The sequence below is a fragment of the Acinonyx jubatus genome, chromosome C1, assembly GCF_027475565.1.
Source record: "Acinonyx jubatus isolate Ajub_Pintada_27869175 chromosome C1, VMU_Ajub_asm_v1.0, whole genome shotgun sequence".
Taxonomy (NCBI): domain Eukaryota; kingdom Metazoa; phylum Chordata; class Mammalia; order Carnivora; family Felidae; genus Acinonyx; species Acinonyx jubatus.
In genome coordinates, this window is record NC_069381.1 from 137,540,522 (window position 1) to 137,567,651 (window position 27,130).

At 46.8% G+C, this 27,130-nt stretch overlaps 1 protein-coding gene across 1 annotated transcript in view; it reads left to right on the forward strand.

The window, feature by feature from the left end:
* The window catches only part of KIF5C (kinesin family member 5C), a 162,661-nt gene extending 136,103 nt beyond the window's left edge, over nucleotides 1-26,558 (forward strand). Inside the window, exons 24-26 of the mRNA XM_027055825.2 lie at nucleotides 282-498; nucleotides 1,698-1,811; nucleotides 22,654-26,558. Coding sequence (XP_026911626.2) covers nucleotides 282-498; nucleotides 1,698-1,804 — 324 coding nt within the window. The 3' untranslated portion in view covers nucleotides 1,805-1,811; nucleotides 22,654-26,558. The remainder of the gene's footprint in view (nucleotides 1-281; nucleotides 499-1,697; nucleotides 1,812-22,653) is intronic.
* Nucleotides 26,559-27,130: the final 572 nt, after the last annotated feature.

Genomic DNA, 27,130 nt, shown 5'->3' on the forward strand with positions numbered 1-27,130 from the left:
GCTTCCTGTGCCTGGAAATGGCTTTTAATTTCATCCTACACCCCCTCCCCACTTCCTTGCACCCATGAACCGTGTGTAGCAAATTGGAGTCCCAGAGTATGGGATCTTGATTTTCCGTCGGTGCTGCCAGCATTTGTGGTCACATGGACTTTCCAAGATGACCTAGCGGGCTGGTTGTTTGGCTGCAGAGACCGCTTCTAGCTGCCCTTGTATCACTGTCTGCCCCTCCTGCCGGCCCCCTTGCCTCCCCGGTAAGTCACCCCTATCCCTTCCCGCCGCAGCTGGTCCGGGACAATGCAGACCTGCGCTGTGAGCTGCCCAAGCTGGAGAAGCGGCTGCGTGCCACGGCGGAGCGTGTCAAGGCCCTGGAGAGCGCGTTGAAGGAGGCCAAGGAGAACGCCATGCGGGACCGCAAGCGCTACCAGCAGGAGGTGGATCGCATCAAGGAGGCTGTTCGAGCCAAGAATATGGCCAGGAGGGCCCACTCAGCCCAGATTGGTATGTGTGCCTCTCACCAGGGCCCTTGATGGAAGGCAGGACTCTGCCGCCCAGGAGCACTGATGATGCTCCGAGGCAGCGATGGAGCTCTGGGCTGTCTGTCTGGAACATCTGAAAGGCTGTGGGCAGGCATGCAGGACCTAGGCTAGCTGGCACCTCTCGGCACCTGCGTTCATCCGGGGAGGATGGGTATGTCAGGCACCTGCTTCCTTATACTGAGAGATTGCCATGTACATTGTGGTCTTCAAAGCTGCTGAGCTGAGCAGAGAAGGTGGCCAGCCTAGGCTGTTGGTAAAGGTTTGTGGCTGTAAACAGAGGTACTTTCTCAGAAGTCCTGCAATGTATGGCTATTTCTCAGCAAAGCCCAAAGGCCCTATAGCAGGTGGGCCCGTGAAGGGGCCCTATGGAGCCAGAAGCCTCAGGGAAAGCCACTTGCAAGGGCAGGTTTGGAAGTGCCCTGGAAAGAGCCAGGCCTGGCATCGGTGAGCTGGCTGTGGTTCCAAACTGGGGAAGGGGCCTGGACATCCAGCCCCTCCCGGGCTTGGGTTTGGGTATTTTGCCCATGCAGGGAAGAGGGTGTAGCTGCTAAGTCATAGTTCCCAGGATGGAGCCGCAGGCATAAACTGGATTTAGGGATGTGCTCTAGAGAGCTTTTTTCTTCCATTGAAATGCCTCCAATAACATGTGATATTATTTCCCATCAGATATTGCCGTGCAGCTGTTTTGCACACCAACAACTTCATGTTTCTAGTTTTAAGATCATACCTTAGATTAGTGTTTTATTGCTTTTCTTGGACTTTACGCTCTTTGTAAATCTGGAAACTATGGATCTTGTCGCCAGAGAAGTGCATCATAGGCAGATTTCTGCATCAAGTTTCAGGGGCTGCCCAGATGCCCTTAAAACCCCAGGGGTGCCTACGGATCTGCCGCAGATAAAATGGAAAGTCCTTCTAAGTTTCCTCGGCCATAATTAACATAATTGATACATAAATTCTCTCCGTCCCCTAACCATCTGGTGCCCTAAATTAGTTAACTGCACTATCAAGAGGGCAAACATCCTCTTTTCAGAAAGCTCTGGTGATTGATAAGGACTGTAATGATACAAATTGTAGGTCTCGGTTTTCACATGTGACCCACGGGCATCTGAGTATGGCTGTTTAAGCCTAATCTGAACGTTCTGTCCTTTCTGTCGAATACAGCCAAGCCCATCCGCCCTGGACACTACCCAGCATCATCTCCAACGGCCGTCCACGCCATCCGAGGGGGAGGAGGAGGCTCTTCAAACTCCACTCATTACCAGAAATAAATGCGAAGTGAGTCCCTGGTGTTGGGTGGTTTCTGTTTGGGGCAGATCTGTGCCCCTGCCTGGCTCCCAGCAACATCCATGTGCACCTGTGATAGTGAGAGGCTCAGCTCTCCTGGAGCAGACCCTAGGGACGCAGCTTACCTGCCCTCAGCTCAGCTCGGAGCCTCAGGGTCTTCTTAGCTAGGGCCACCTGGTGCCGGGGACCCTCTGGGGATAGACGAGGGTGTGGTGAATGATTCACCTGAGGTTTCTTTTGTCTGTGGGGTTTCCCTGTGCAGCTGGCATCCAAAAGGGCAGTACCTGTTTGTCAGCTGCTTTTGCCTAGAGCAGACAGATGTGGGTGGTTGCTTCAAGTTGCAGGAGCTGAATATAAAGAAAGAGCCAGATACAGAAAGTCTATTTTTATAATTGCTATCTGAACTCAACAAATAGGGTTTTTAAGAGTATGCTATTTTATAGCTAGGTAGGTCCAGACCACTTTTTTCTTTGAGACAGTGGTCTAGAAATTTCTGTTCCTACAATCCACATGCTTGATATTGCTCTAGCAGCAAACAAACAAACAAGAAGTGATATGCTTTGGAAAAGAGAAGGAGAGACCTTGTCTTTTTGTACTTGAGGTAGAGGAAAGAGGTCATGGGTGGGGCTGGGCGGACAGACAGCTGGGTGGCCAGAAAAGCGTTTAGGAAAACTCTTTAAACCCGTAACCTCTGGATAGAAGAGAGTATCTCCAAATGTTGCCCTTGGATTCTGAGCCCTCACTAAGGAAGCTGGCTTAAGCCACCATGATCAAGGGCGACGCAGGGGAGCATTGAGTCCTCTCCAGCTCTTTTTGGATCAAGGTGAAGAAAGTGAATGTATGGGGCTGGAGCCCTCTCTCAGGCGATACGACAGCATTGCTAAGCCTCATGCAACAACTTCCAAGGAAGGAGCTTGGTGGCTGCACCCGGAGCTTTCTCCTGTGCCGCCCCAGGCAGCATGCCAAGGAGCAGGACAGGCGCTAGTCAGATGAGGGAAAGGGAGGGAAGGCCAAGGGTGCCCGCGGGCGGGCAACATGTCCACCACCATCTGCCATACCCTAAAAGGTGGATGGGAAGTGGTCTTGGCAGTGGGCCATCCCATTCAGATCCGATCACTTTCAATCACAAATAAAATAAAATCAGGTGTTATAAAATTGCTTTTGACTGCATGTTCCTGGTGTTGTAGTTGGCACTTGAAGGGAGCTATACGACCACATTAGGCAGCTTGGAATAGAAAAGCTAAATTGTGGTTCTGGAACTTGGGTGGGTGGGAGGGTGTCAGTATCACCTGGTCCCCAGGGACCTAGGCTTCTTGAAGGAGCATAGGGCCTGGGCCTTTGTATGTTTACCAAGTACCCCAGCTGATTTTGTTAGCCACCAAAGTTTGAGAACTCCTATCCTGAAGTAACTGTGGCTTACATACAGGATGGAAGTTAATTTCTCTGTCACGTTAAGAAAATTTGAGGGCGGCCTGTCAGAGGCTGGTAAGGGAACTCTACCGTGACTACAGAAAGCTCGCCTTTTAAATTTAGACTCACTGTCCTCAGAAGTACCCTCCTCCCTCAAGGTCACCTGGTCCAGCTCTCAGGCCTACATGCCATGGTTAGCAAGCAGAGAGGAAGCTGGGAAGAGGCAGAAGCAGCCCTCCTAGCCGAGTCCTCTTCCTTTAGTAGCCTTCCTGAAGTCTGCATTGTACTAATGCCTGCATCCCTCTGGCTGGAACTGAGGCACACGGCCATGCGCAGTGGCAAGAGGCCTGGAAAAGGGTAATTTTTGAGGTGGCACGTCACTTACTGCCCCACGTAAGAGTAGTGTTCTGTACCTGAGGACAGGGCAGTGGATGTTGGGTGAGCAACCAGAACCTGCATTTATTGAGCACCTACTATGCAGCAGTGCTGTGCTGCATGTAATATCTACATTACATTACATTACCCCATGGCATGTAAGCACAGAGTTGGGGTGCCTGGGTGGCTCAGTCGGTTCAGTGTCCCGCTTCAGCTCAGGTCATGATCTTGCGGTTCGTGAGTTCAAGCCCCGCGTTGGGCTCTGTGCTGACAGCTCGGAGCCTGGAGCCTGCTTCGGATTCTGTGTCTTCCTCTCTCTCTGCTCCTCCCCTGCTCACGCTCTGTCTCTCTCTCAAAAATAAATAAACACTAAAAAACTTTTTAAAAATGTAAGCACAGAGAGGGATATGTGCTTGGGTCCTAGCCAGCTCTTAATAAATATACTGGCTCAGAGATTCTGGAGTCCAGATCCGGTGCAATGGACAGCCACTTGCCTCGTGCAGTCCCGTAAAGGTTCATCAGACCCATGTTTTGGGGAAGGTACGTACAAGCAGATGTTCTCTCTTACGCTTGCGATTGAGAAGCGGTAAGCCCGGTAACACTTTGAGGACCTTTGAACTAATAGCACTGGCCTCGCCCTTCCTGGTGACTCATCGCATTCTGTAACTCAAAATGTTGTAGGCAAGTTTGATTATTTCATCTGCAGCTGGAACCTTCTTAACCAACTCTGTCTGTACCTACGACTCCTGTAGCTGGGTACTTTCTCCACATCACAAAACAGGTAGGCCCCCTTCCAGGTTATCAGGATGTTGGTGTGGTAGAGGGGCCTGGCTTTGGACAAGAGACTTGGGTCAAGCGTCAGGTCTTCTACTTTCTCCTTTTTTTTTTTTTTTTTTTTTAAGGTTTATGTATTTATTTGGGGGTGGGGATGGAGGGGCAGAGACAGAGTAAAGAGAGAATCCCAAGCAGGTTCCACACTGTCAATGCAGAGCCCAGTGTGGGGCTCAGACTCAAGAACCATGAGATCATGACCTGAGCCAAAATTCAGAGTTGGACATTTAACAATGACCGAGCCACCCAGGTCTCCTATTTTCTTTATGTTACTTCCGCTCAGTAACCCTCAGTTGATTTGGTTTCTTCGTCTATGAAATGGGAAGAATCCTTTCCCTGGATCATTGGTCTTGAAATGAGGACAAAATGAGGTCACGCTTCTTAAGCTGCTTGGCATATAGCACGTGCTTGATAAAAATGTCAGCTGTAGTTTGGAGTAGCAAGCAGTGCATACTGGGCACAGCAGGTGGTTGATGAGTGTTGGTCTGTCATCTCCAAGTCATGTAGTTGTTACAAAATAGTTTTTAGTCCCTCTCTGGCCCCAGGTACTTTTTTTTTTTTTAATATAGTTATTTATTGGGGCCCCTGGGTGGCTCAGTCGGTTAAGGGTCCGACTTGGGCTCAGGTCACGATCTCGCGGTTCGTGAGTTCGAGCCCCGCGTCAGGCTCTGTGCTGATGGCTCAGAGTCTGGAGCCTGCTTTGGATTCTGTCTCCCTCTCTCTCTGCCCCTCCCCTGCTCACGCTCTGTCTCTCTCTCTGTCTCTCAATAATAAATAAACGTTAAAAAGTTAAAAAAAATAATATAGTTATTTATTTTTGAGAGACAGAGACAGGAGCAAGCAGGGGAGGGGCAGAGAGAGAAGGGGAGACACAGAATCTGAAGCAGACTCCAGGCTCTGCGCAAGCTGTCAGAACAGAGCCCGACGTGAGGCTCGAACCCATGAACCGCAAAATCATGACCTGAGCTGAAGTTGGACGCTAAACCGACTGAGCCACCCTGGCGCCCCACCCGGGCCCCAAGTTCTGACCGCTAAGTGGGGAGGGCCCATGAGTCAGCATCCTATTTGGTGCTCTGACCAGATGTAAGGTGTTTTAAAGATATTCTCATTTATTCATCTAAAGGTTATGAATAAGAACATTGACTATTTTTAAGAAAATGACTGGGCATTTGTCAGGAGAGGTTAAAAAAAAAGGATAGTAACCAACGGAGTGGGGAATTAAAATTGGAAGTAAGAAAATGCAAAATCATTTTTTAAAAACCTAATTGCAAATGTGGAATTCATTGCTTAGTTGGGATCAAAACATTTTGAGAGGATCTTTCCTGATCTTTGGGACGCTCATCCCGAAGTGTGTCTGTGCTAGGCAGAAATGATCTCAGGTGCTGACTCTTCCCAGCCCTCTTGCTAAAGCCACCACAGCCTTTCATACATGGGCAGCATCCGGGTATCTCTGGGGTTTCCTTCTGCTTCATTTCAGGTTTCGAGGAATATAGTCACAATGAGTATTTTGGTTTATGCCCAAAGTTTCAGAGCAACTAAAGATGCCAACATGTAGAAATCAGAACTCGGGATAATGCTGGCTTTTATCTTAGCTAGTTCAAATCCACGGGGGCAGCCTAGGGGAGGGGACATCTTTTTCAAACCACAAAACGGGACATGGAATCCGGGGATGGCTGGACATGCATGGGTTCAAGCCCTGGCCTTGGCTTTATTTCCACGTGATGTTGGTAAGTTACTTGATATCTTTCAGCCTCAATTTCATCATCTGCAAAATAGGATCAGGCATGGAGAACCTGTTCCGTACTTGGTTTTACAACGTCTTGTGCAGTGTTACTCTTTTTTTGCAGGGAGATAGTGAATAAACGAGATAACTTCAAATAGTGGCAAGGTTCTGAAGAAAATAAGAGCAGGTTAATGAAATGGAAATGGGGACACTTATTTAGAAGAGGGGGTGACATTTGAGCAGAGCACTGACTGAGGACAATTACCAGCCACACAGTGACTGGGGAAGAGTGGCACAGCCACTGGCTGGAAGGTGGGAATGGCTGGCGTATTGGGGAACCTTGGGAAGCCTGATGGGGCTGGAGCACAGAGAATGCGGAGACCTGCATAATCAGGGTTTGTTGGGGAAGAAGGTAGTGGACAGATAAATGAGGCCTTAGAGGCCAGGCTGGCAGCTCAGGGTGCAGTCAGAGTGTGCAAGGCCACTGGGGCCTTTGGGTCTGGGAGTGGTGGGGCCTGGTTTGTGACTGGCAAAGGCCACCCTGTGCTGGACCCCTGGGAAAGGATGGGGTGGCTGAGAGCCAGAGCAGGGCTCCCCTAGAGGCCACTGCAGGAGAAGTGATAACATAGGAGACCCCAGAATTACAGGTACAGAGTACTGGCTACCTGAGAGGTGCTGCCATCCGGAGCATAGGTGGAGGTGATGAGAAGGCAGAGTAGAAAGGACAATTGCTGGTAGGTGGTAGTGGGGTGACAGGGATGTGGAATGGGTCTCATCTCTGCCTGCTTTCTCTCGCAGGAAGCCAGGTTATCAGCTGAGGGAGGCAGGGAAATGGGGTTGTGGGCGGGAGAAGAGATAAGGTGTGAAATAGACTTCTGAGGCAGTCCTGAGTGTTTATGCATGGCCCACACTTAATGTGGACACCTTTTAAATACTTGTCCGGCTCCTTAGTTCCGAGCGTCCTGGATTGGGCTTCCTTTCCTGGCAGTGCTTTGCCAAGCCATTGGGCGCTTGTTCCAATGTGTCCACCAGATGGCGCCAGTGGGGCACTGCTGATACCTTGGCCCTTCTCTAAAAGGCTTCCAGGCAAAATGGTCTTCCTTTCCCTTTCCTATATTAAGACCACTATTTCTCAGATTTGAATAGCAAATAGAATACTTTTAAGGGGATAAAGTTCTCACATATTTGCCAGAGTTTAAGTTGTTTTATTATAGTTAAGTATTAGCAAATTTAAAACAGTATATACTCTTGTACTTAGTCTTATGCAGCTATCAAGTCAAAACAGATTTAGGAGTTAGATTGAAATGAAGCACAAATCAAAAATCCAAATCACCAGCCTTAACATAATGCAATGAAAGATGGTCTTTTGCTGAAAATAAAGAGCTGGGTGCAATGCGACTCTGGTATGCATTGCTTCCAGAGGAGTTTGGCTTGTCCAAGTTACTTCCGTGTGTCATGACATGACTCACTTCTTTTACCCCCTTTCTGTGCTAACACCACTGTGAGGGGTGCCTGCTGGCTCAGTTGGTACAGCATGTGACTCTTGATCTTGAGGTTGTAAGTTCAAGCCCCACATTGGGTATAGAGATTACTTAAAAATAAAGTCTTGGGACACCTGGGTGCCTCAGTTGGTTAAGCACCCGACTCTGGATTTCCACTCAGGTCATGATCTCACGGTTCTGGAGTTTAAGCCCCGTCTCAGGGTCTGCGCTGAAGGCATGGAGCCTGCTTGGGTTCTTTCTCTCTGCCCGTACCTGGCTGAAGCTTGCACTCTCTCTCAAAATAAATAAATAAACTTCCAATAAGTAAATAAATAAATAAAGTCAGAAAGAAAGAAAGAAAGAAAGAAAGAAAGAAAGAAAGAAAGAAAAGAAAAAGAGAAAAAAAAAAAAGAAAACCACTGCATACCTTCCAGCCAATTCACCTTCTAGTGGCTGGAACTCATTATCATCCTGGGGGTCCAGCTTTAGCCAGAGGCTATTTAAGTGATAAGGAGTAGACCCCACTTGGTCTGGTCGTAGCAGAAAATGCATGTGGGGCTGAAGGTACGCAGGAATGTTTGGTTGCAAGGTAGTCAGCTAGAGAATTTAGAATATGCACATATTAATGCTTCAGATTTTTGTGGCAAGGAAAATGTAAAATTGAAAACATTGTGAGGGGCACCTGGGTGGCTCAGTCAGTTGAGCATCCAACTCTTGATTTCAGCCTAGGTCGTGATCCCAGGGTCCGGGGAGTGAGCCTGAGTTGGGCTTAAGATTCTCTCTCTCTCTGGGGTAGCCGGGTGGGTGGCTCGGTTGGTTAAGTGTCCGACTCTTGGATCAGGTTGTGATCTCACAGTTGTTGATCAAGGCCCCACATCAGCTCTGAGCACTGACAGCTCAGCCTGCTTGGGATTCTCTCTCTCCCTCTCTCTCTGCCCATCCTGCTAGCTTTCTGTCTCTCTCAAAATAAATAAATAAACTTAAAAAAATTTCTCTCTCTCTCTCTCTCTCTCCCCTTTCTGCCCCTGTCCCCGGCTCACACGCATTCTCTCTCAAAACAAACAAACAAACAAACAAAAATAAAGGTGAAATTGAAAATCATTAAAAAAAAAAAAGAAAGAAAGAAAATAATTGTGAAATGAACCACAGGCCCAGGATGCACCTCACTTTGCTGATGTAGATGAAGACTCTGATATCTTGAGGACTGTACTTTTATTAAAAACCATATATATTAAGTCTAGAAACTGTAGCCTCTTTAATAAAGTTTTGATAAGCTTTGATAAAATATTTGGTAAAATCACAATGGTACAGCAATAGGGACCCACTAGGGTTCTTACAGAAGAAGCAGTTCTAGGCGCCTGAGTGGCTCAGTTGGTTAAGCATCTGACTTCAGCTCAGGTCATGGTGTCACAGTTTGCGAGTTCGAGTCCCACGTTGGGCTCTGTGCTGACAGCCTGGAGCCTGCTTTCGATTCTGTGTCTCCCTCTCTCTGTACCCCTTGCCAGCTCACACTCTGTTTCTCTCTCTCTCAAAAATAAACATTAAAAAAAAGAAAAGAAGAAGAAGCAGTTCCGTGTTTTCAGACTGTGATTTCGTGTTTTGAGGCATAAAGAAAACAGCGCTGGAAAAGCAGGACTGTGGTTTCTAGCAGGGCCACCTGGCAGATGGAACCATCAAAGCAGACCAGGTGTTCTGTTACGGCCTCTGTATCCCTGATTTGTGTGACATTCCCTGGGTCAGTGACAGTCACTATGGGATGGCTCTGTCTTCTTCAGGTTTTACTACTTCAGGAGGTTCATTGCGAATATATTTGTTCGTTGTTAGTAAAAAACAGTATCTTTAACTCTTAAATGTTTGTGGGCTGGAAGCGGACACCTAACACAGATCTACAGGCTTTCACAACTGTCCCCTTTTTTTGCCATAATGGTCATCTGTGACTGAGGGCCTGACATCCTGGACCCTATGTTGCCTGCATGCCTGACACTTTTAGGGACCTTCAGGCTTGGCCCGGACATCTGGAATGCATCAATAATGTTCTAGTCTAAGAAGTCTTGTCACAGTAAGCTACACCCAAAAGGGGAAATTCCACGTGTACATTAGAGACAGGAAGTCCAGTATTTTTTAGCTTAGCACTTAAACCTCAGATTTATTTGCCTCTGAATGTCCCCGGCCATTTCCCCTCATTTACTACCCTCAGCTAAAGCCCTGAACTTTGGGTCCACTTGGGCCTCTATCTTTGATCTAAGAAATTCCACCTTCTCTCAACCCCCCACCCTGCTCTCTCCCTTCATTGTTTTCCTCACTCCACCTCAGGCAGAATAGTTTTCTTTCTGAGCGTTTGACTTGCAGAACAAAAAGGCCCTTATTGTTTGGTCCTTAATTTATCCTGAGGTTCAGGCTGAGCTTCCCAAGCTGGCACTTCGTTTATCCTCTGTTTGCTTTTCTAAATCACTGTCTTTCCTGCTTGTTACTCTTCTCTCTGTCCTGAATAACTGGATCCATCCATCTGGCATCAGTGACGGGGTCTACTTTGACCATTCTCCCGGTTTTTATGTCCATTTAATCACAAATAAAAAATGTACTTAAAATGTATAAGTTGGCTCGTGCTCATAGCAGAAATGAGTTCACTCTGTACGTAGAGGGTAGGTGAGAATTTGCTTTACCAAATTTAACCCCCCTGAAGTGGTGAAATCGTTACGGAACCAGGCTGGAACACTGGAGGTAAAACCAAGCGGCACTCGGAGATCTTGGTGGATTGGAGATGTGTTTTACACCGATGGGCTCAGAGGAGACTGATTCTCCAAAGGTCTGAGTGCCGAATGCAAGTGGGGAGGGTAATTTACAGTTGTCAGCTTCCATATCTGTGGGGGTTTTCGAGTGCATAGCAAACAAAGGAAGAAGAACCCAGAGGAGGGGTCTCTAAGCTAGAGACCAGAGTCTGTTTCAGCCCCGTTGGCCATCTTTGGTGTACTTTATTTACTTCTCCAACATTCCCCCCCCTTTGATGCCTTAAAAAAAAAAAAAAAAACTTTTAGTAGGCATCACCTTTCAGTTTTACAGGTTGATACTCTCGGAGGGCTAAGATATGGGCAGTAGTTTGGCGAGGGCTAAGATATGGGCAGTAGTTTGGCGAACAACAGTGTTTTCAATAAAACGTACCACAGCATTCAGTATACAAGGGCCGATGGATACAAGTAAAATTATGGAGAGGAGGGGCCCCGCCAGGGCAGGAAGCCAGCATGCCCAATCTGTGAGATCCCATCCTTTCCATTGATTGATACTTTCCTGTTGTCTACATTGAATTCTTTCCTTGAGTTCCTTAATCTTAGTTGTAACTATTCTTGACTGGTTTACGAAATAGCAACATTCCTCCCCCCAGAAAGATGCAAGACCCTCCTTTTTCTAAAGTGAGGAGGTTGAGGGCTCAACTATGTTGGAGGGTCACTGACGCCAGAGAGTTTATTTGTTTTTTTAAGGTTACCAGAGAATCTGCCACCCGTTCCATGTCTTCATTTAGCTCTTGAGATAGTCTATGGTATAGTCCTACAGATGAGCCTATGCCCCCTATTCCAGTTCCTATTCCTGTCGCAATTCCTGCTCCTATCAGAACGGGTAGCAGGATTGCCTGTTTAGTCCGGGACTTGGGGCTAAAGTTTGTTAGGAGCTGATCTTCAGTGTACACGGATATCTCTGGGGTTAGGAAGACAGAATAACATATCTGAGTCCAGTTGGCCTCTAAGCATCGGTAGGCCAAATTAGAACACAGATAGAACACCCCAGGGGTTGAACACAGGGTTGCATTCCTCTTTAAGGTTATATTTCTTCTGCATAGAGTGGTAGCATTCATACCTTCAGGGACATACAGATTAGATTGTCAGCATTAGTGAGAGGGACCCCAGTGGCCAGGGGTCCAATTAAGACAGAGGTGTTGGTTTTGAGATTTTCAGGAGCTTCCCAGGACAAAGGGATAGGAATGGCTAAGTAAGCCCTACTGCTGAGGGGCAAGCACATCCAGCAGGTTTGAGTGTGATTATCTATTTTATGGAGGACTTGTAGTGTAGTGTTGGCCCAAGGCTGGAGTGGGGAATTGCTAAGCATCTGATTGAAGGCTGAAAGGTTCAACCTTGGTAGGCTGCCCGGGGGGTGGTTGCCTTTATGGCTTGTATTACCCTATCCTGGGTATCCTTTATAGCTTTTTGAAGGGCCCTGTCTTGCATCCCTCCCCATCCAAGATCCCCCATTGAGGAAGGTAAGTGTAGCAAGCTCACTTCCCTCTCTGGAGGCCCTTGTTGTGACATGGGGTCCTGACATCTTGGGTTATCTCTATGGTCCAATTCTTAGCCCTTGGGGCACCGAGGGACTGACAGAGTGGGTGTTTTTCCCTTGTAGCAATCTTTGTGGAGGGAGGTGAAGGCGCTGAACGCCCTTGACCCCCTTATTGTCATATAACAATCCTGGGGGCAAAGTGGGTAAGCGGCCATTGTGAGGGTGAGAGAGGTTATCATAATATACAGGCAATACTTAATAATCCTCCCATCCAGAGGAGGTATGTGAGACCCAGCATGCATCTTTTGTCCCATGTCCAGCTTGTTGGTGCAGTCTCTGTCAGCCCAACAGTAAGAAGTAAAATCAGGGCTATGGCACCAGGAAGGGGCAAGGGCTGGCAGAGTTGCATCCAAACCCCTAGGCTAGGTTCACACGTTGATTCCTCAGGCTTCTGCCGTGCGCAGGTCAGCCAGCTTCCGGGGTGTGGCTGGAGCAGGGCTGGAGGTCTCAGGGGCCAGTTTCCCTTTTGAGGGTCAGTTTAAGCGGGTTGACTAGATCTGGATCACTTCGCCAAATTGTGGGTTCTTCTGAGTTGGCCTTCTTAACTCTGGAGTGATGGACCCGTGGGGGTGATACCTGAAACTTTAAGGGCTGTAGGAGTTGTTAGAATAACAGTATGAGGCCCAGTCCACCATGGTCTAAGAGGTTCCCTCTTCCAATCTTTGACCCACACAGAGTCTCCTGGCTGAAAGGGGTAAACGGGGGTCCCTAAGGAAATTGGGGCCCTCTCTGTGGTATATCTTTGTAACTTGTTTAGGACTGCCCTCAAGGTCTGAAGCTGTTCTCTTATTCCTTTGTCTCCAATCTGGTGTAGGTCTCCTGGGAGTTTTCCTGAACATGGTGGGGGGCGGTGGGGGGGGCGCCTATATAATAACTCAAAAGGGGAGAATCCTAGTGCTCCAGGCATGCATCGGGCACACAGGAGGGCCAGCAGGAGTAAATCTGGACATGGGAGATTAGTCTCTTGGTGGAACTTAACGAGGGTTTCCTTGAGGGTGCGACTCATCCGCTCTACGTTCCCTGAGCTCTGGGGTCGGTAAGCAGTGTGCAGTTTTCAAGTAATGTCGAGGCACTTTGTCAGGGTTTGTATAATGTCTGCCACAAATGCAGGTCCGTTATCACTGTGTATGGTTAAGGGTGGACCAAACTGAAGCACAATCCCGTAGAAGGGCTTTGGCCACCTCGCGACTTCATTCCGTTCTGGTGGAGAATGTTTCGACCCATCCCGAATGTGTGCAGGTTATTACAAGAAGGTACCTGAACCCTTTATTTGGTTGTATGTCAGTAAATTCCACCTCCAAGTCTTCAAAAGGGGCGGCCCCCATCCTTTGCCTGCCAGGAGGGGGCCATGGGGCAGACCAAGCATTGTTTTTGGCACACGTTACACATTGTTCACCGACAGCTGGGCATAATGGCAGCAGCTGGCTGATACAGTAGTTCTTTTGAGGAGAGCCTCTAGTGCAGTTTTCCTAGGTGCGTGAGTTGGTGATACTCCTTCACTAGTGTTTTCCCATAGACGACGGGACAAAGATGTGCCCATTTGGCATGACCCACCATCCCTCTTTGCTTGGTGTGCCCCCTTCCGTCGAGGCCCAACTTCTTTCTTCGTTTGTGTACAGGGGCGGGGAGGATTCCCTCTGGGGCGCAAGAGTCATAGTGTAGGTAGGAGCTTTGCCTGGGTTACCACAGGCGGCCACTCTGGCTGTTTTGTCGGCCAGGCGATTTCCTTGAGTTACGGGGTCATTTCCTTTCTGATGTCCCTTACAGTGTAGGATAGCCACCTTGTCTGGCAGCCATACAGCCTCAAGAAGCTCTAGTATTTCTTCCTTGGTTTTGATAGTTTTCCCTGCAGCAGTAAGGAGGCCTCTTTCTTTATAGATGGCCCCGTGTACATGCACAGTAGCGAAGGCATACCAGGAATCAGAGTAGATGTTAACTTATTTACCTTTGCTAAGGATGAGGGCTCGGGTTAAGGCATACAGTTCAGCCCATTGTGCTGACCATCCTTCCGGCAAGGCCTTGGCTTCCAGAACTTCGGTGGTTGTGGTTACCGCATATCCTGCTCTTCGGCTGCCCACTTGTAAATAGATGCTCCCATCACTGAACAGGGTGATCTCCGGGCTTGTTATAGCCTGGTCTTGGAGGTCTGGGAGGCTGGCATAGACTTCATCCACTACTTCGGAAGAGTCATGGTTGGGTCCTCCCTCCTCCGTGGGAAGGAAGGTGGCCGGATTTAGTGTTCTTACTGTTTCGAGAGTGACCCTTGGGTTTTCATAGAGAACGCCTTGGTATTGTGTCAGCCGAGCATTGGAGAGGAAACGATATCCTTGGGTGCTCACATGACCACATGTGGGACCTTAACATTAGGTGTTTGTCCCAGCGTGAGTTTGTCTGCCTCCTTGATGAGCAGGACTGTGGCTGCCAGTGCTCTGAGGCCCAGTGGCCATCCTGCAGCCACAGGATCAAGTGTTTTTGACAGGTAGGCCACTGGCCATTGCCAAGGCCCCATACTCTGAGTGAGCACTCCAAGGGCTATTTTGTCCTTTTCTGTACCAAGAGGTTAAAGGGCCTTTCTGTGTCAGGCAAATCCAGGGCTGGGGCTCATCCCAGAGCCAACTTTATTTCTGTGAAAGCGGCCCTTGCCTCCTCAGCCCCTGCGAGGGGCTCCGGTCTGGCCCTCTCAACAGTCATAGAGGGGCCTCGCTATGGCTGAGAATCCAGGAATCCAAATGCGACAGAACCCTGTGGCCCCTAAAAATTCATGCAAGCCTCGTTTTTTTTGGGGCTGTGGCAGTGTGGTGATAACTTTCTTCCTTTCTGGTCCTAGTTCTCTTTTTCCTTTTGTGAGGAAGAAGCCTAAGTATCGGACCTGCTGCTGACAAATCTGTGCCTTCTTCCGAGAGGTCCCATACCCCGAATAGGACAGGAGCTGCAGGAGGGGAGGGCCTTGGTACCTTTCTTACAGTCTTCTTGGGTGTCGCTGGCAAGGAGGAGGGCGTTTACATATTGGAGGAGGACACACCCTGTGGTTTCCCTCAGAAAGTCGGCGAGGTCTGCAGCTACTTCTTCCCCAAAAAGAGTGGGTGAGTTCTTGAAACCTTGGGGAAGTCGTATGGTCAGCTGCATCTGGCGCCCTGTAACGGGCTCAGTCCATTCAAAGGCAAACAATGGTTGACTTTGAGGAGCCAGGTGGAGGCAGAAGAAAGCATCCTTTAGGTCGAGGCATATAAACCATCTGGCTGACCCCAGAATTTGGCTGAGGAGAGTATACAGGTTCAGAACCACTGGGTGTAAGGAAACAGTCACATTGTTAATGGCCCTCAAATCCTGTACTGGTCGGTATCCTCCTCCTGGCTTCTTGGCTGGCAAGAATGGGGTATTCCAAGCTGATTGGCAATCAGTTAGGGTACCTGCTTCTCTGAGCTTGGTCAGGTGCTCTTGTATACCCATTCTAGCCTTGAGTGGAAGGGGGTACTGCCTTTGTCTCTGAGGTTGGGCTCCAGGAATCAGGTCAACAATGATGGGGGCCCAACTCCAAGCTAGTCCAGGTGGGTTATCTTCAGCCCATACAGAGGGGAATGTAAGCCTGAATTCTGAGGGGCTACAGGGTAAGGCCTGGGTGCAGAAGAGTCTCTATTCTTCTTCCCTTGGCAGGGTAATCGCCAAGACCAGGTTTTTCTTCTGCCTTGGGTTTAATTGGAGGCTAGTGTGTCCAGTGGGTTCAAAAGTTATCTGGGCCCCAAGTTTGGAGAGCAGATCCCGGCCCAGGAGAGGAATTGGGCAGTCGGGTAAGTACAGGAATTCATGCTGGACCTTGTGACCCCCAAGTTCACATTGTTGAGCTTGACAGAAGGGCTGCTGCATCGCCCATGTCCCAGTAGCCCCAAGTATGGTTGCCGTCTTTTGGCTTAAGGGCGCCACTGGGGAAGTAACAACGGAGTATGCAGCCCCAGTGTCAACCATGAAAGTTATTGTTCGGCCCCTACCTTCATTTCGATTGTGGGCTCATGGGGGCCAAGAGAGAAAGAGCCCGGTCCCCCTCAGTCTGATTCTACCCCAGCCAGACCAACACGGTTCTCGCCTCGAGGTTCTTCCCGATATGGCTGGGTTTTGAGGGCCCCTTCCGATTTGGATATTCATTCTTCAGTGTCCCTTCTCTTTGCAGTATGCACATTGGTCCCTTGCTAAGGGGGCTCTGGCCTTCCCCCCTTTGGGTGGTTGGGGTCTTCCCATCTTTGCAGCGTCTGTTTCTTTTAGTGCTGTGAGAAGGGTGGCCTTCTTTTTTAGTCTTCTCTCTGCTTCTCTTTTGGCTGCAACTTCTCGGTTCATGAAAACTTTATTGGCGACCTCTATCAGCTGAATGATATTCATCCCAACAAAGCCCTGCAACTTCTGGAGTTTTCTTCTGATGTCTGATGTCTGGGGCAGCCTGTGTCACAAAGGAGGTATTTACCATCTGTTGACTTTCTGGTGCCTCGGGGTCAAACAGGGTATATACACGGTATGCTTCACATAATCTTTCGTAGTAGTCTCCGGGAGACTCCCCAGGGTGCTGCATGACTGATGATATTTTAGTCTTGTTCATGGGCTTTCTGGCTCCAGCTAAGGCTCCCCAGAGGAGGGCTTCCTGGTATCATCAGATGTGGGCCTGTCCTTCTTCTGTGGTGAAATCCCTTGTTGGGCGTTCTTCAGGTGCGGCAGCTTGAGCCCAGACAGCAGGATCATTAATCCCTGGAGGTGCATGATCTTCTAGGTACTGTTGTGTTTCTCTTATCCTTCTTCTTTCTTCTGTATTAAGCAGAGTACGGAGTAACTGTTGACAGTCTACCCAAGTCGGTCAGTGGGTCTGGAAGAGGGACTCCATCAAGTTGACCATTGCTTGTGGCTTTTCCGAGTATGATGGAGTGTTGTGTTTCCAGTTGAGGAGGTCGGTTGTGGAGAAAGGTTGATAATACATCATGGAACGGCTGGGCTGGACTATTCCATCCTCATTCTGTCTTTCAGGCTCTCATGTCTCCCTTACAGGCATTTGGAGAGTGTTAGGTCTGGGTCTGGGGTGCAGTCTGGCTGCTGGCCCTTGTGGGGGAGGGTTCTCCGGGTCCGAGAGGGACGGGGAGATGGGTGGTGCCACTGCTGTGGCGACTGTGGTGGTTGTGACGGTGACTGCGGTGGCAGTGACTTCGGTGGCGGTGGCGTGGTGACTGTGGCCCTGGTGGAGAGAGAGATGGGGGAGGAGTTTCAGGCTCAGGGGGAGGGGGGAGGGAGCTTGGTGAGTCATAAGGAGGTGGAAAGACAATATCTTCCTCTGTGTCTCCTTCGTCTCCTTTAAATATTAGAGGAGCGGTGGGTCGCTTCTTTGGCTCCCTGGGTGAGCCTCCAGGTAAAGTGGCTAAAACCTTTGCCTGGCTCTGTTTGCTAACGATGAATCACACCCAAGGATGAATCACACCCAAGGCGGGGGATTTCGGGCAATTTCAAGCCAGGAGTCGATGTATGGAAATTGATCAGGGTGGCCTGGGTTCCCAGTGACTATTAGCCAAACCCGCTGCATTATTTGAGCATCCAATGTCCCTTCAGGGGGCCATCCTACATTGAATATGGGCCATTCTAGTTCACAAAAGGTCCTTAACTTCCTGGGTGTCATTTTCACCCCATAATCACCTGAAAATCCCTTTTTAAAATTTTTGAGCATGACCTCTAAAATCGTAGGCTTACTCTGTTTTTTTCCCATTATTAATTTCTTTCTCGTATTCGGTGTCGCAAAGACAAAGGGAGGGTATCCCCTCGGATGAGAGGACCAATCAGACACTTCTCTCTGGTCGCATTCCTGAGGGAAACTTTAGGTGAGGTTTGGCTGTAGCGGACTCAGCTTTGTGACTTGCAATCGGAATCTGAGCCAATACCGTCCTGGACCTTATACGCTCACCACACACAGGAGAGCGCATTTAGACTCCGTAGACTCTTGGGGACCTTAAGGGTGCCTGCCCGTGGAGCCACAAACTCGAACTCGACTGGCAAGCCTGGCTGAGCCACACATTCACACACACACACACACACACACACACACACACACACACACACACCAGAGTCTATTACATTCCCTCCTGCAAAAATTCTCTACCTGTGAGACCTGTTAAGGCTTCCAAGGATTGATCAGGTCCCCCTTCCACCCTTTTGGGTGGGCCTGACTTCTTTGGGGCCCCGGCCTTACCGGTTCCGATGTCGGGTCCAGGTCCTCATCTACCAGGTCTGAGTCCCGTGGGAACAATGGAGTGGGGCCAGCCCAAGGCAACCGAGAAGGAGACTGCCTAAATTCAGGCAGGGCGCACCTTCTCCCTTGCGATCCCTCACTCCATCACCGCCTCGCTGTTGTCCCAAACAGGTGGCAACAATGAGCCAGCACGGTTGGGTTTCCTGGTCAGGGAACCAAGTATGTTACGGAACCAGACTGGAACGCTGGCAGAAAAACCAAGCGGCACTCGGAGATCTTGGTGGATTGGAGATTTATTTAACACTGGTGGGCTCAGAGGAAACTGTTTCTCCACAGTCTGAGCCTGGAATGCAAGTGGGGAGGGTCATTTATAGCCGACAGCCTCCATTTCTGTGGGGGTTTTTGAATGCACAGCAAACAAAAGAAGAAGAACCCGGAGGAGGGGTCTCTAAGCTAGAGACCAGAGTCTGTGTTAGTCCTCTTGGCCATTTTGGCATACTTTATTTACTTCTCCAACAGCATCAGTCAGGGAGCCTCCTTTACAGCAGGTCATGTGGGATCCTTAAGTCAGCCACACATGTGGTCTACCTCTGAGCCACTGGGCTGTTCAACTTGCTACTGCTGTTGGAAAACCCTAGTAATTAAGTGATTGAGTCACAAGAATGTACCTGCAGCAGGGGACTCTGCTTCAGGCAGGGTGATTGTGGCTTCAGGATATGAAGCCCAGCTGCCTGGGGTTGAATCCCAGCCTGGCCATGTTCTAGGTAAGTTACTGCATCCGTCTGTGCCTCCCTGCCCTCTGTGAAATGTGCCACATGACTATGTTGACCTACAGGGTGGCTATGAGGATTAAATGCATTACTATACGCAGAGAGCTCGGGCGGGGGCCTGGCACAGAACGGGCACGTGTTGACATTATCTCGTCCAGGGCCATCCTATCTTCTACAGAGATCCTGAACTGTCAGGATCACACATCTTGTCAGTTGTGGATCCTGGACCAAGAAGTCCGATCGGCTGTGTAGCAGTTTTCAAAGTTCCTGGCCTTGGGACCCTTTATAGTCTTAAAAAGTATTGATATCAAAAAGCTTCTACATTCCTGGGGTATGTCTCTTGATATGTTTTATACTATTGATATAAATTGAAACAAAAATTTTAGATATCACTACTGTCAACCAAAGTGCCACTTTTAATGAAAAGTAATTATTTTCCAAAACAAAAACAGCAGAATGGCATTGCTTTGCAGTTTTGCAAATCTGTTTAACATTTGGCTTAATGGACAGGACTGGATTCCCCTCTCTGCTCCTGCATTCTGTCCGTGCAGTGTGTTTATTTTAGTTGAATTAAAAAAGCCCAGCCTTGTCACTCCAGACAGGATTCTTGGGCATGGAGAAGTTATGATCATAGCACCTTCTTCACCCAGGGTTCGCTGGGTGTTGAATGAGTGATGTGAAAGAAGAGTGGAAGGTCCTAGTGGAAGGAGTGGAAGGGAATGGAATGCTGTGTGGCAAGAACTAGGGCCAGTGTTGTGGTGGATGTGGGGACAGGCCTGAGAGTATCAACAAAGTGGGACTCGGGGAGAGAGGCCAGAAGTGACTGCAGACGGGCCCTATGGCACAGGACTTAGAAACCAGCACTGTGAGCTCAAAGGAAGCAACCACGGAGGAGCCGGAAGGAAGAGCGATCCTCCCTCCACAGCGGATTGCACTACTGCTCCTGTGAGATAAACCCACTTCTATTCAGCAGTGGTACGTGAAGTTCCATTGGTAATTCTTATAGTGTGGGGATTGAACTGTAGAAAGGCAAAAGAGAAGATAAAACTATGTACTGTTTGGATTAAGCATAAATCCACTTGCAAGCAATTGCAAAAGCTAAAGTTGGGGAGAAAAATCTCAAAATACGTTCTTGCAAAATTCTTGTATAATTAGCTTCTTTCTTCAGCCTCCCCACCCCTTCTAAAGAAAGGCGATTTTATTTCCTTCTAAGTCTGGTCACACGTTGCCACTCTGAATTTCCATCTCCAGTTTGGCAGAGGCCCAGGGACAGCCTCGTAAGCAAGTCACTTCAGCCAGTACCGTGCTTGCAGCTGAGTGAGGAACAACTCTGAGCCATCCAAGAGGGTCCACAGAACTGGGTGTTAAATGTTCTCCAGATTTGCCGGCCTCGCTGGGTGGCTGCTCTCTGCCATCGCAAGTCAGAAATGGTTTCTCCAGGGGCCAACCCATTTACTTTTATAAATTCTATCCATGTCCCCCCGCTCTGGATTTATCAGAAGAGATGAGCATTCAGATCGTTGGGGGATGTTTGGGAATCCTTTTTTCTTGGGCTTGCTGGAAAGACTGCTTTGGCAGATGGGCTGTAAAGATCTTTAATTCAGAATGCAGAATGACCTCTTCATGGTAAAGGACCCTTTCTTTATTGGGGGCGTTCCTGTGTTTTTCCTTTCCACAGCCTGTCACGTCTCCGGCTTCTCACCCGCCTTGAGGTGACTAAGCAGGTTGGGTCTCCTTTGTGGCCCCCTGTTTCTAACGTACTGCTGGCCAGAACGTGCTGAGTCTTGCCCATGCAAGGGTGGGGGGTTTGAATGAAGGGCCATGGTCCCCTGGCATTTCAGAGGCCACCCCACCAAGTATGTGTCTTTAATCCTAGGCTCTGTCAACAAGGTTGGCAGCAATCCTCACGTTAAACCCTAACCCTACAATTTAAGGCGTGTGCTCCTACCTCCCTGCCTCCAGGTGGTGGTCTTCCGAAAGCATCCAAGAGCCTATTGGTTTTCAGCTCAAACTGAATTAAAGTGACAACTATGACCAGGCTTCTAGAGTCTTCATCTCTTGTCCTAATAATAAGCACAAAATCTTACCGGAAAAGCTAAGCATTCAAGATGCTCTTCCCAGAGACAAATCTTTCTCTGTAACTTCTAAACAGGACATGAATATTATCATGTAGGGTTCTTGAAGCCATTTTTAATGGAGCAGATTTCTACCTGTGGAGTTACACCATTGGAGCAAGAGATGGTAGCTACCAAATGAGCTTTCTATTTTTTGTGTCTGTCTCTTTTCTCCTACACAATTTCTGTCTTTTTTCTCCTCTTCCCTCCCGCCTACCCACTTTGCTCCTACCTTTTTTATAATCCCTTTACACATGCTGAATTTTTACTATTTATTTATAATTTGCATCCTGCTTATTTATGCAAAATATGTGAGGTTACTTACAATATTATAACACAGGAGTCAGGAGAGTGAAGAGAAAAAAACTAGAGAGGGAGAGAGCGCTATAGCAGGAATCTGAGATGTTTAGCACAGTTGAGCACTAAAGTTGGATGTAAGCCTTCTTCTAGAGGGAAAAACAGTGCGATGTGTCAGGTTATGGAGTTCCTTTTAAAACCAGATGGACACGTGGGTTTTTCTTATGTGTGTCATATTTCCGTGCCAGGCAATTCCCTGTTTCTCCAGGACGAGGCTCTGCTTATCGCTGCTGTCACCCCCTCCCCATCCCACAAGCACCTTGAGCTCTGCACAAAACCCATAGGAAGATGACTGGCAGACCCACGGCTTCCAGCTGGTGGGAAGAAGCTGAACCCTTTGCTTTCTTCCTGAAAGTTGACTTTATTAGAGTTGGTCCAAAGGTGACAGAGGCCACTTGGGGCTGGCCTCTGAGTCAGGACTTAGCCCAGACTTTTATCCTGGAGACCTGAACATGACCAGATGGACCTCTGGTGGGCAAAATCAAAGGGGATGTCTCCTCCGAGTAAGTTCCTCAGCCCAGGGAGGCGAAACCTACCTTTCAGCTGGGACTGGGAATCTGTTTCTTGAGAGAGCCTGGGTTAGGGGTCATGTCTGAGCTGCCTTAAAATCCCAAGTGCTGGCAAGTGCAACGGTGTTTCGAGTACTCCTTAGGAATGAGAAAATGCATTCTGTTCCTCTATCACCAGTGTCAATAGATACGGGACTTTTGGGAGAGACTGTGGTCAGGGCTAAATGCTTAAATCAAAAGCAGTAAATAGGAGCTGTGCTGTCTGATACACTAGCCACTAGCCACATGTGGCCACTGAGACTTGAAATGTGGCCAAGTCCAAACTGAGATGTGGTCAAAATGCAAAATATACACCACATTGCAAACACTGTGGGAAAAAAATTGAAGTATCTCAATAGTGATATTGTAACATAAGATAGCTCAACCTGTAATAATGATTACATGTAGAAATGACAATGTATTGAATTTATTGGGTTAAATGAACTATATTATTAAAACTCATTTGACTTCTTTCTTCCCGCTTTTTAATGGAGCCACTTGAAAATTTAAAATTAAATATGTGGCTCACATGGTATTTATATTGGACAGCTCAGGTCTGAATATCTAGAATATTCATCTAAATATCTAAATACTCTAGATATTCTAAATATGAAAACATTTTTTGAGGAGTGTATTTCCACTATGTTCCCTAACGCCTATGTTCTCTCTCTTGTTCTTTTTCAACAGATACGGCTCTCCACGCAGCATGTCAAGGACTACATTAATCACCAATTCCTATATATTTTTTTTCCCCTCCTACACAAAATTTCCATTTTCTTTTACATTTGTTTACCCCAGCCATCTGCAGTACACCAGTTTCAGATATTTGAGCTGTGTAGAATTTCTGTGTGTAGAGGTGTGTGCTTGGACTTTTCCTGAGAAATCTGAAGGGGACACTAACAGAAGATCCACTTACCCCTGGGAACCATTGCCACGACTCGGCTTCAGGGTGCTGGGTGGTCTCTGGGCAGTCCCTGGAGCCTCCTCTCTCCATAGTGCACAGTCCCAGCAAACGCCCTCCATGCCATTCCCTGGGGGGAACATCCAAGTGCTCTGGAGGCGGGGAATCACGCTCCACTGCACCTGTCTGGTCTCCTGTAAAATAAACATATTACTTTATATTTTTAGGGAACAACAACAAAAAAAGTGCTGCTATAAGGTTCAAAATTTTCATTCTGAACACTTTTCCGAAACAAATTACCCCAAAGAAGCATTTTGAATATCCCGGTCACATCTTTGGATCTGTGAAATACACTTTTAGTAGGGCACCTGTTAAAATGCAAAACAAATTTCTTCAAGGCAGAAAAACAATCTGACAGTAGCAATGTAGAATTTGTTCATTCAAACACATCTATGTAAATGTGAAAAGTCATAAAATTCACCTGAGCTGCTTGCTAGTGAACCTGCAGCGACTAGTCTCAGCCAGCCCACTTTGAACATCCTTTCTTCAGGAGTGTTGAAAATGCAGCAAAGTTAGGTGATTGGAAATGGGGTGGCCCCCTCCTCGCTTCCTCCTCCCTGACCCTACTGGAGCTCGCATTGGGGATGGCTTCTTCCTGTAGGGAACCATCTTAAGCCTTGAGGGGGTACTGCTGATGAAATCCAGGATCATTCATTCCCACAGTTGAAAAAGGAAGCCCTCCGGCAGGGGAGTAATTGACAAATATTTGTGCCTGTGAATAAGTTGCTGTAAATTGTTATGTTAACCCTTCATTGCGGATTGTTTTTTTGAGTTTGTTCTGTGGCTTCAAATTGATAGATTTCATCTTCTTAAGCAGAATTAGAAGAACTCGGTATGGATGGGTTTTTTGTTTTTTTTTACATTTAACTATTGGTTTATTTAACACATGAATTTAAAGCTGAATCAACTCTTACTTCCAGTTGTGGATTTTAGAATGATTGATTTCCAAGTAGTAAAGTCTTCAGGGAAGCTGACAAAGGTTCAATTAACTTGGTCTTGTGTGCTGCTACTAGTTTTGACAAATTGGAGGGTAAGTCAGTGACGACCAGACTAATCTCAGTGAAAGCATCCATCCTATCTCTGTGCCTGCCCACGATGAGGAAGCTGGCACTGTCCCTGCTGCTGTCACCACAGGAATGAAATGTAGGCCGGGTAGACATGGAGTTTTCTCTTTGCTGTGTGAGTCGTAGTTGAAGTGTGTGTGTGTGTGTGTGTGTGTGTGTGTGTGTGTGTGTAAAGCACTGAGGACTGTGAATTAACTTCCAGACTTTTCTTGTGTAAAATTTCCCTAACACAGCAAAGCTGCTTTGACTTAATTTATTTGTTAAATGTTGCACTTTGTTTATGTGTTTTGGTTTTTTTTTGGGGGGGGGGACTAAGGAGAAAGAAGAAGACAAATTCTACCGAAGTATTTATTTCATAAAAATGACAATTTTGCATTCATTTACATTTTAAAAATTCTTCTTTTGATTTTCTTATATTGCCAGTAACTTGCCTGCTATACATGCTCAATGGCTATTTACAGTCTGATAGAAGGGGCTTTGTAGGGCAGCATTTGCAAACCTTATCAGGTAATAACATATGCCATAGATTATAATCTTGCCATTAATATGTTTGGCTCTGATTTTAGAGGCTGAAGCATTGGTCTTGGAAAGGATTGCCAATTAGTAGTTGAGTGACCCTACTGTCTATCATGCAACTGTATTACTTTATGTTTGGAAATTGGACAAAGGTCAGTAATTCTTTCTGGGGGCTCTCTTGTTAATAGATTATTTTAGATTCTTTCCAAAGTAACTTTTCTGTGGTTACCCCTTTTCTATTTCTCAAGAGTCGCTTGGTCCTTTCGTGTTTCAAAAAGAACTACGTGTTTCACTTGTAGTTCCATATTTCTTGATCTCCACAAGGGATTGACAAAATTCACACCACTTTTATTCACAGAGAAAGTTGGCTTTGATGTCTCTTAAAGATAATTCTGCTACTTGCTGATCAGCCAGTCAGTTCACCTAGCTTCAATCTTTATGGACCTCTAAGCTAACTTTCCCACACTGTGACTAAAAGATAGGCAGATTATCGGGGAATACAGTATATTCAAGTGGATCCCTAAATATTACTTGGTATAATTAATATCAGGACCATATTCTCTGTAGGCCACTTTTTTAAAAAGCCACATTGATGCAATTTTCCTTGGTTTTTAAGGTTATTACTCCTTTCCATTTGTACTCTAAATATAAAAACCACACTTCTGAATGGCTGCGCCTATGATTATATTTTTGGTTGTATGCTGCTTTTTGCTAGAGAGAGAAAGAGAGAGAATGTGTGTGTTTCTCCTCTGTGAATAATTTTATATTTCATGCTACTTCTTGAAAGTTTACTTTTTGATGCTATAAGGGAATAGCCAGATGGTTTATACAAATAATCTCTACCTGCAGGATGGTGGATTGTTAAATTAGAGAAATGTTGGTTGGGATATCAAGATTTGTGGTTGCATTTAACTTACCAATTGCATTCTTGTAACATAGTATGTTCCTTCATTGACTGTATTATCAATTCATAAAGTGCTTTTAAGACTTAAAAAGATTTATAGGTGGAGACTAAAATATATTAATGCCAAATGTGTTTTGATCGTTTACTAGACAATTCTGTACAAATGCCTCATCCCTTCAAAAGCTGTACGGTTGGTTTGTTTGAATGGCAGGTAGTAGGGAGAGTAAATGTGGATTCAGACTTTTAAAGGAAATAGTACCATGATTGTAAAAAATTAGAATTCATAGTAATATTGGGATAAATGAAGAAAAATGTTTGTCTGGAACGTAGCATCTAGTGACTTTGTGATGCCCTAATTTCACATGAAGAAGGGACATTTCTGTCCGAGGCCAGACCAAGCCATCCCCAAGACTCATGGGAGAATTATCAGTTCTCTTTTCCTAGAGGAATAACTGAAAGCAAATAAAAGTCTTGACAGTCCCCTCTTTGAAGTGTATTTTTTTTAGCAGGGCAGGAGACATTGAGAGTCTGGCTACATGACATATTAGGGAAGTTTTTCCCTGGAAGGGAGCAGGGGGAGGATTTCACTTCATTGTCTCACCCTGAGTAGCTTGCGTAAACTAAAGGAACCATCGTAGCCTAAAATGGTTTCATTTAACACTAACAATTTAGACTGTTTAAAAGTATTGAATAAGGGCTAGGTCGCTGCTGAAAGAAGCACTGCTCCATGAAGTCTGCTTACACATTTACATATCGTGTACCAATTTTAAATAATTTTCATTGTGTGCAGATACAAGGGGAATAGGGCATCCTGTAGGATTGTACATGTTTAGTGTGTAAGTATGTAATGTGTACTGCAGATGTGTTTTCTCTGGGCTTTATGTCTCTGTACAGTAGCTTTCATTAAAAAAATTTGTGGACAGAATTGTTTTGGTGGTTTGAAGGGGACAATGGCCGCTTATATCAAGTGATGATGCTGTAATATAGTACATGTAACAAAAGATCTGGAAGTAACCCTCCCCTGGCCCGTGGAAAACTTTGGTTATCCTCCAGGTTCTAAAATGAAGATGTATGGATACTCTGGCAGACTGCATGTTGTATAATTTGAAAAATACTAAAAGTGGAAAATAAAATTGAGTTAAACTTTGTCTGGTCTGTTTTTTTTCTTTTGTGAGTCGTCCTGAAGGTATTCTCACCTAAGGCCTCAATGCCAGTGTTAGGAGGAACCATTTTTTGGCCTCAAAAGAACATTTCAGCGAACAGCCGCTCAGACCCAAAGCATGAGTAAAGTCAGCACTGACGTTTTTGCCTCTGACTTTGCTCAAATACCTATTTTATTTATTCATTTATTTTATTTTATTTTTTACATTTATTTATTTTTGAGAGAGAGAAGGAGACACAGAATCCGAAGCAGGCTCCAGGCTCTGAGCTGTCAGCACAGAGCCCGACACAGAGTTCGAACCCACAAACTGCAAGATCATGACCTGAGCTGAAGTCGGTCGCTCACCCAGGCGCCCCCCTCCCCATTTTTATTTTTTATCGAGGAACCAAGAAAACCTGGCATTTGTTCCTTAAGCGGTGAAAAGATGGCAACTGATATAAATAAGTATCTTAAACTTTTTTTAAGGTAAGATCGAGTTACAGCTCAATAGACCAGTGTCATAGCTGGATTTCTGAATTTCTTCTTGCCCAAGTAAGGCACTTACTCTAACAATATGT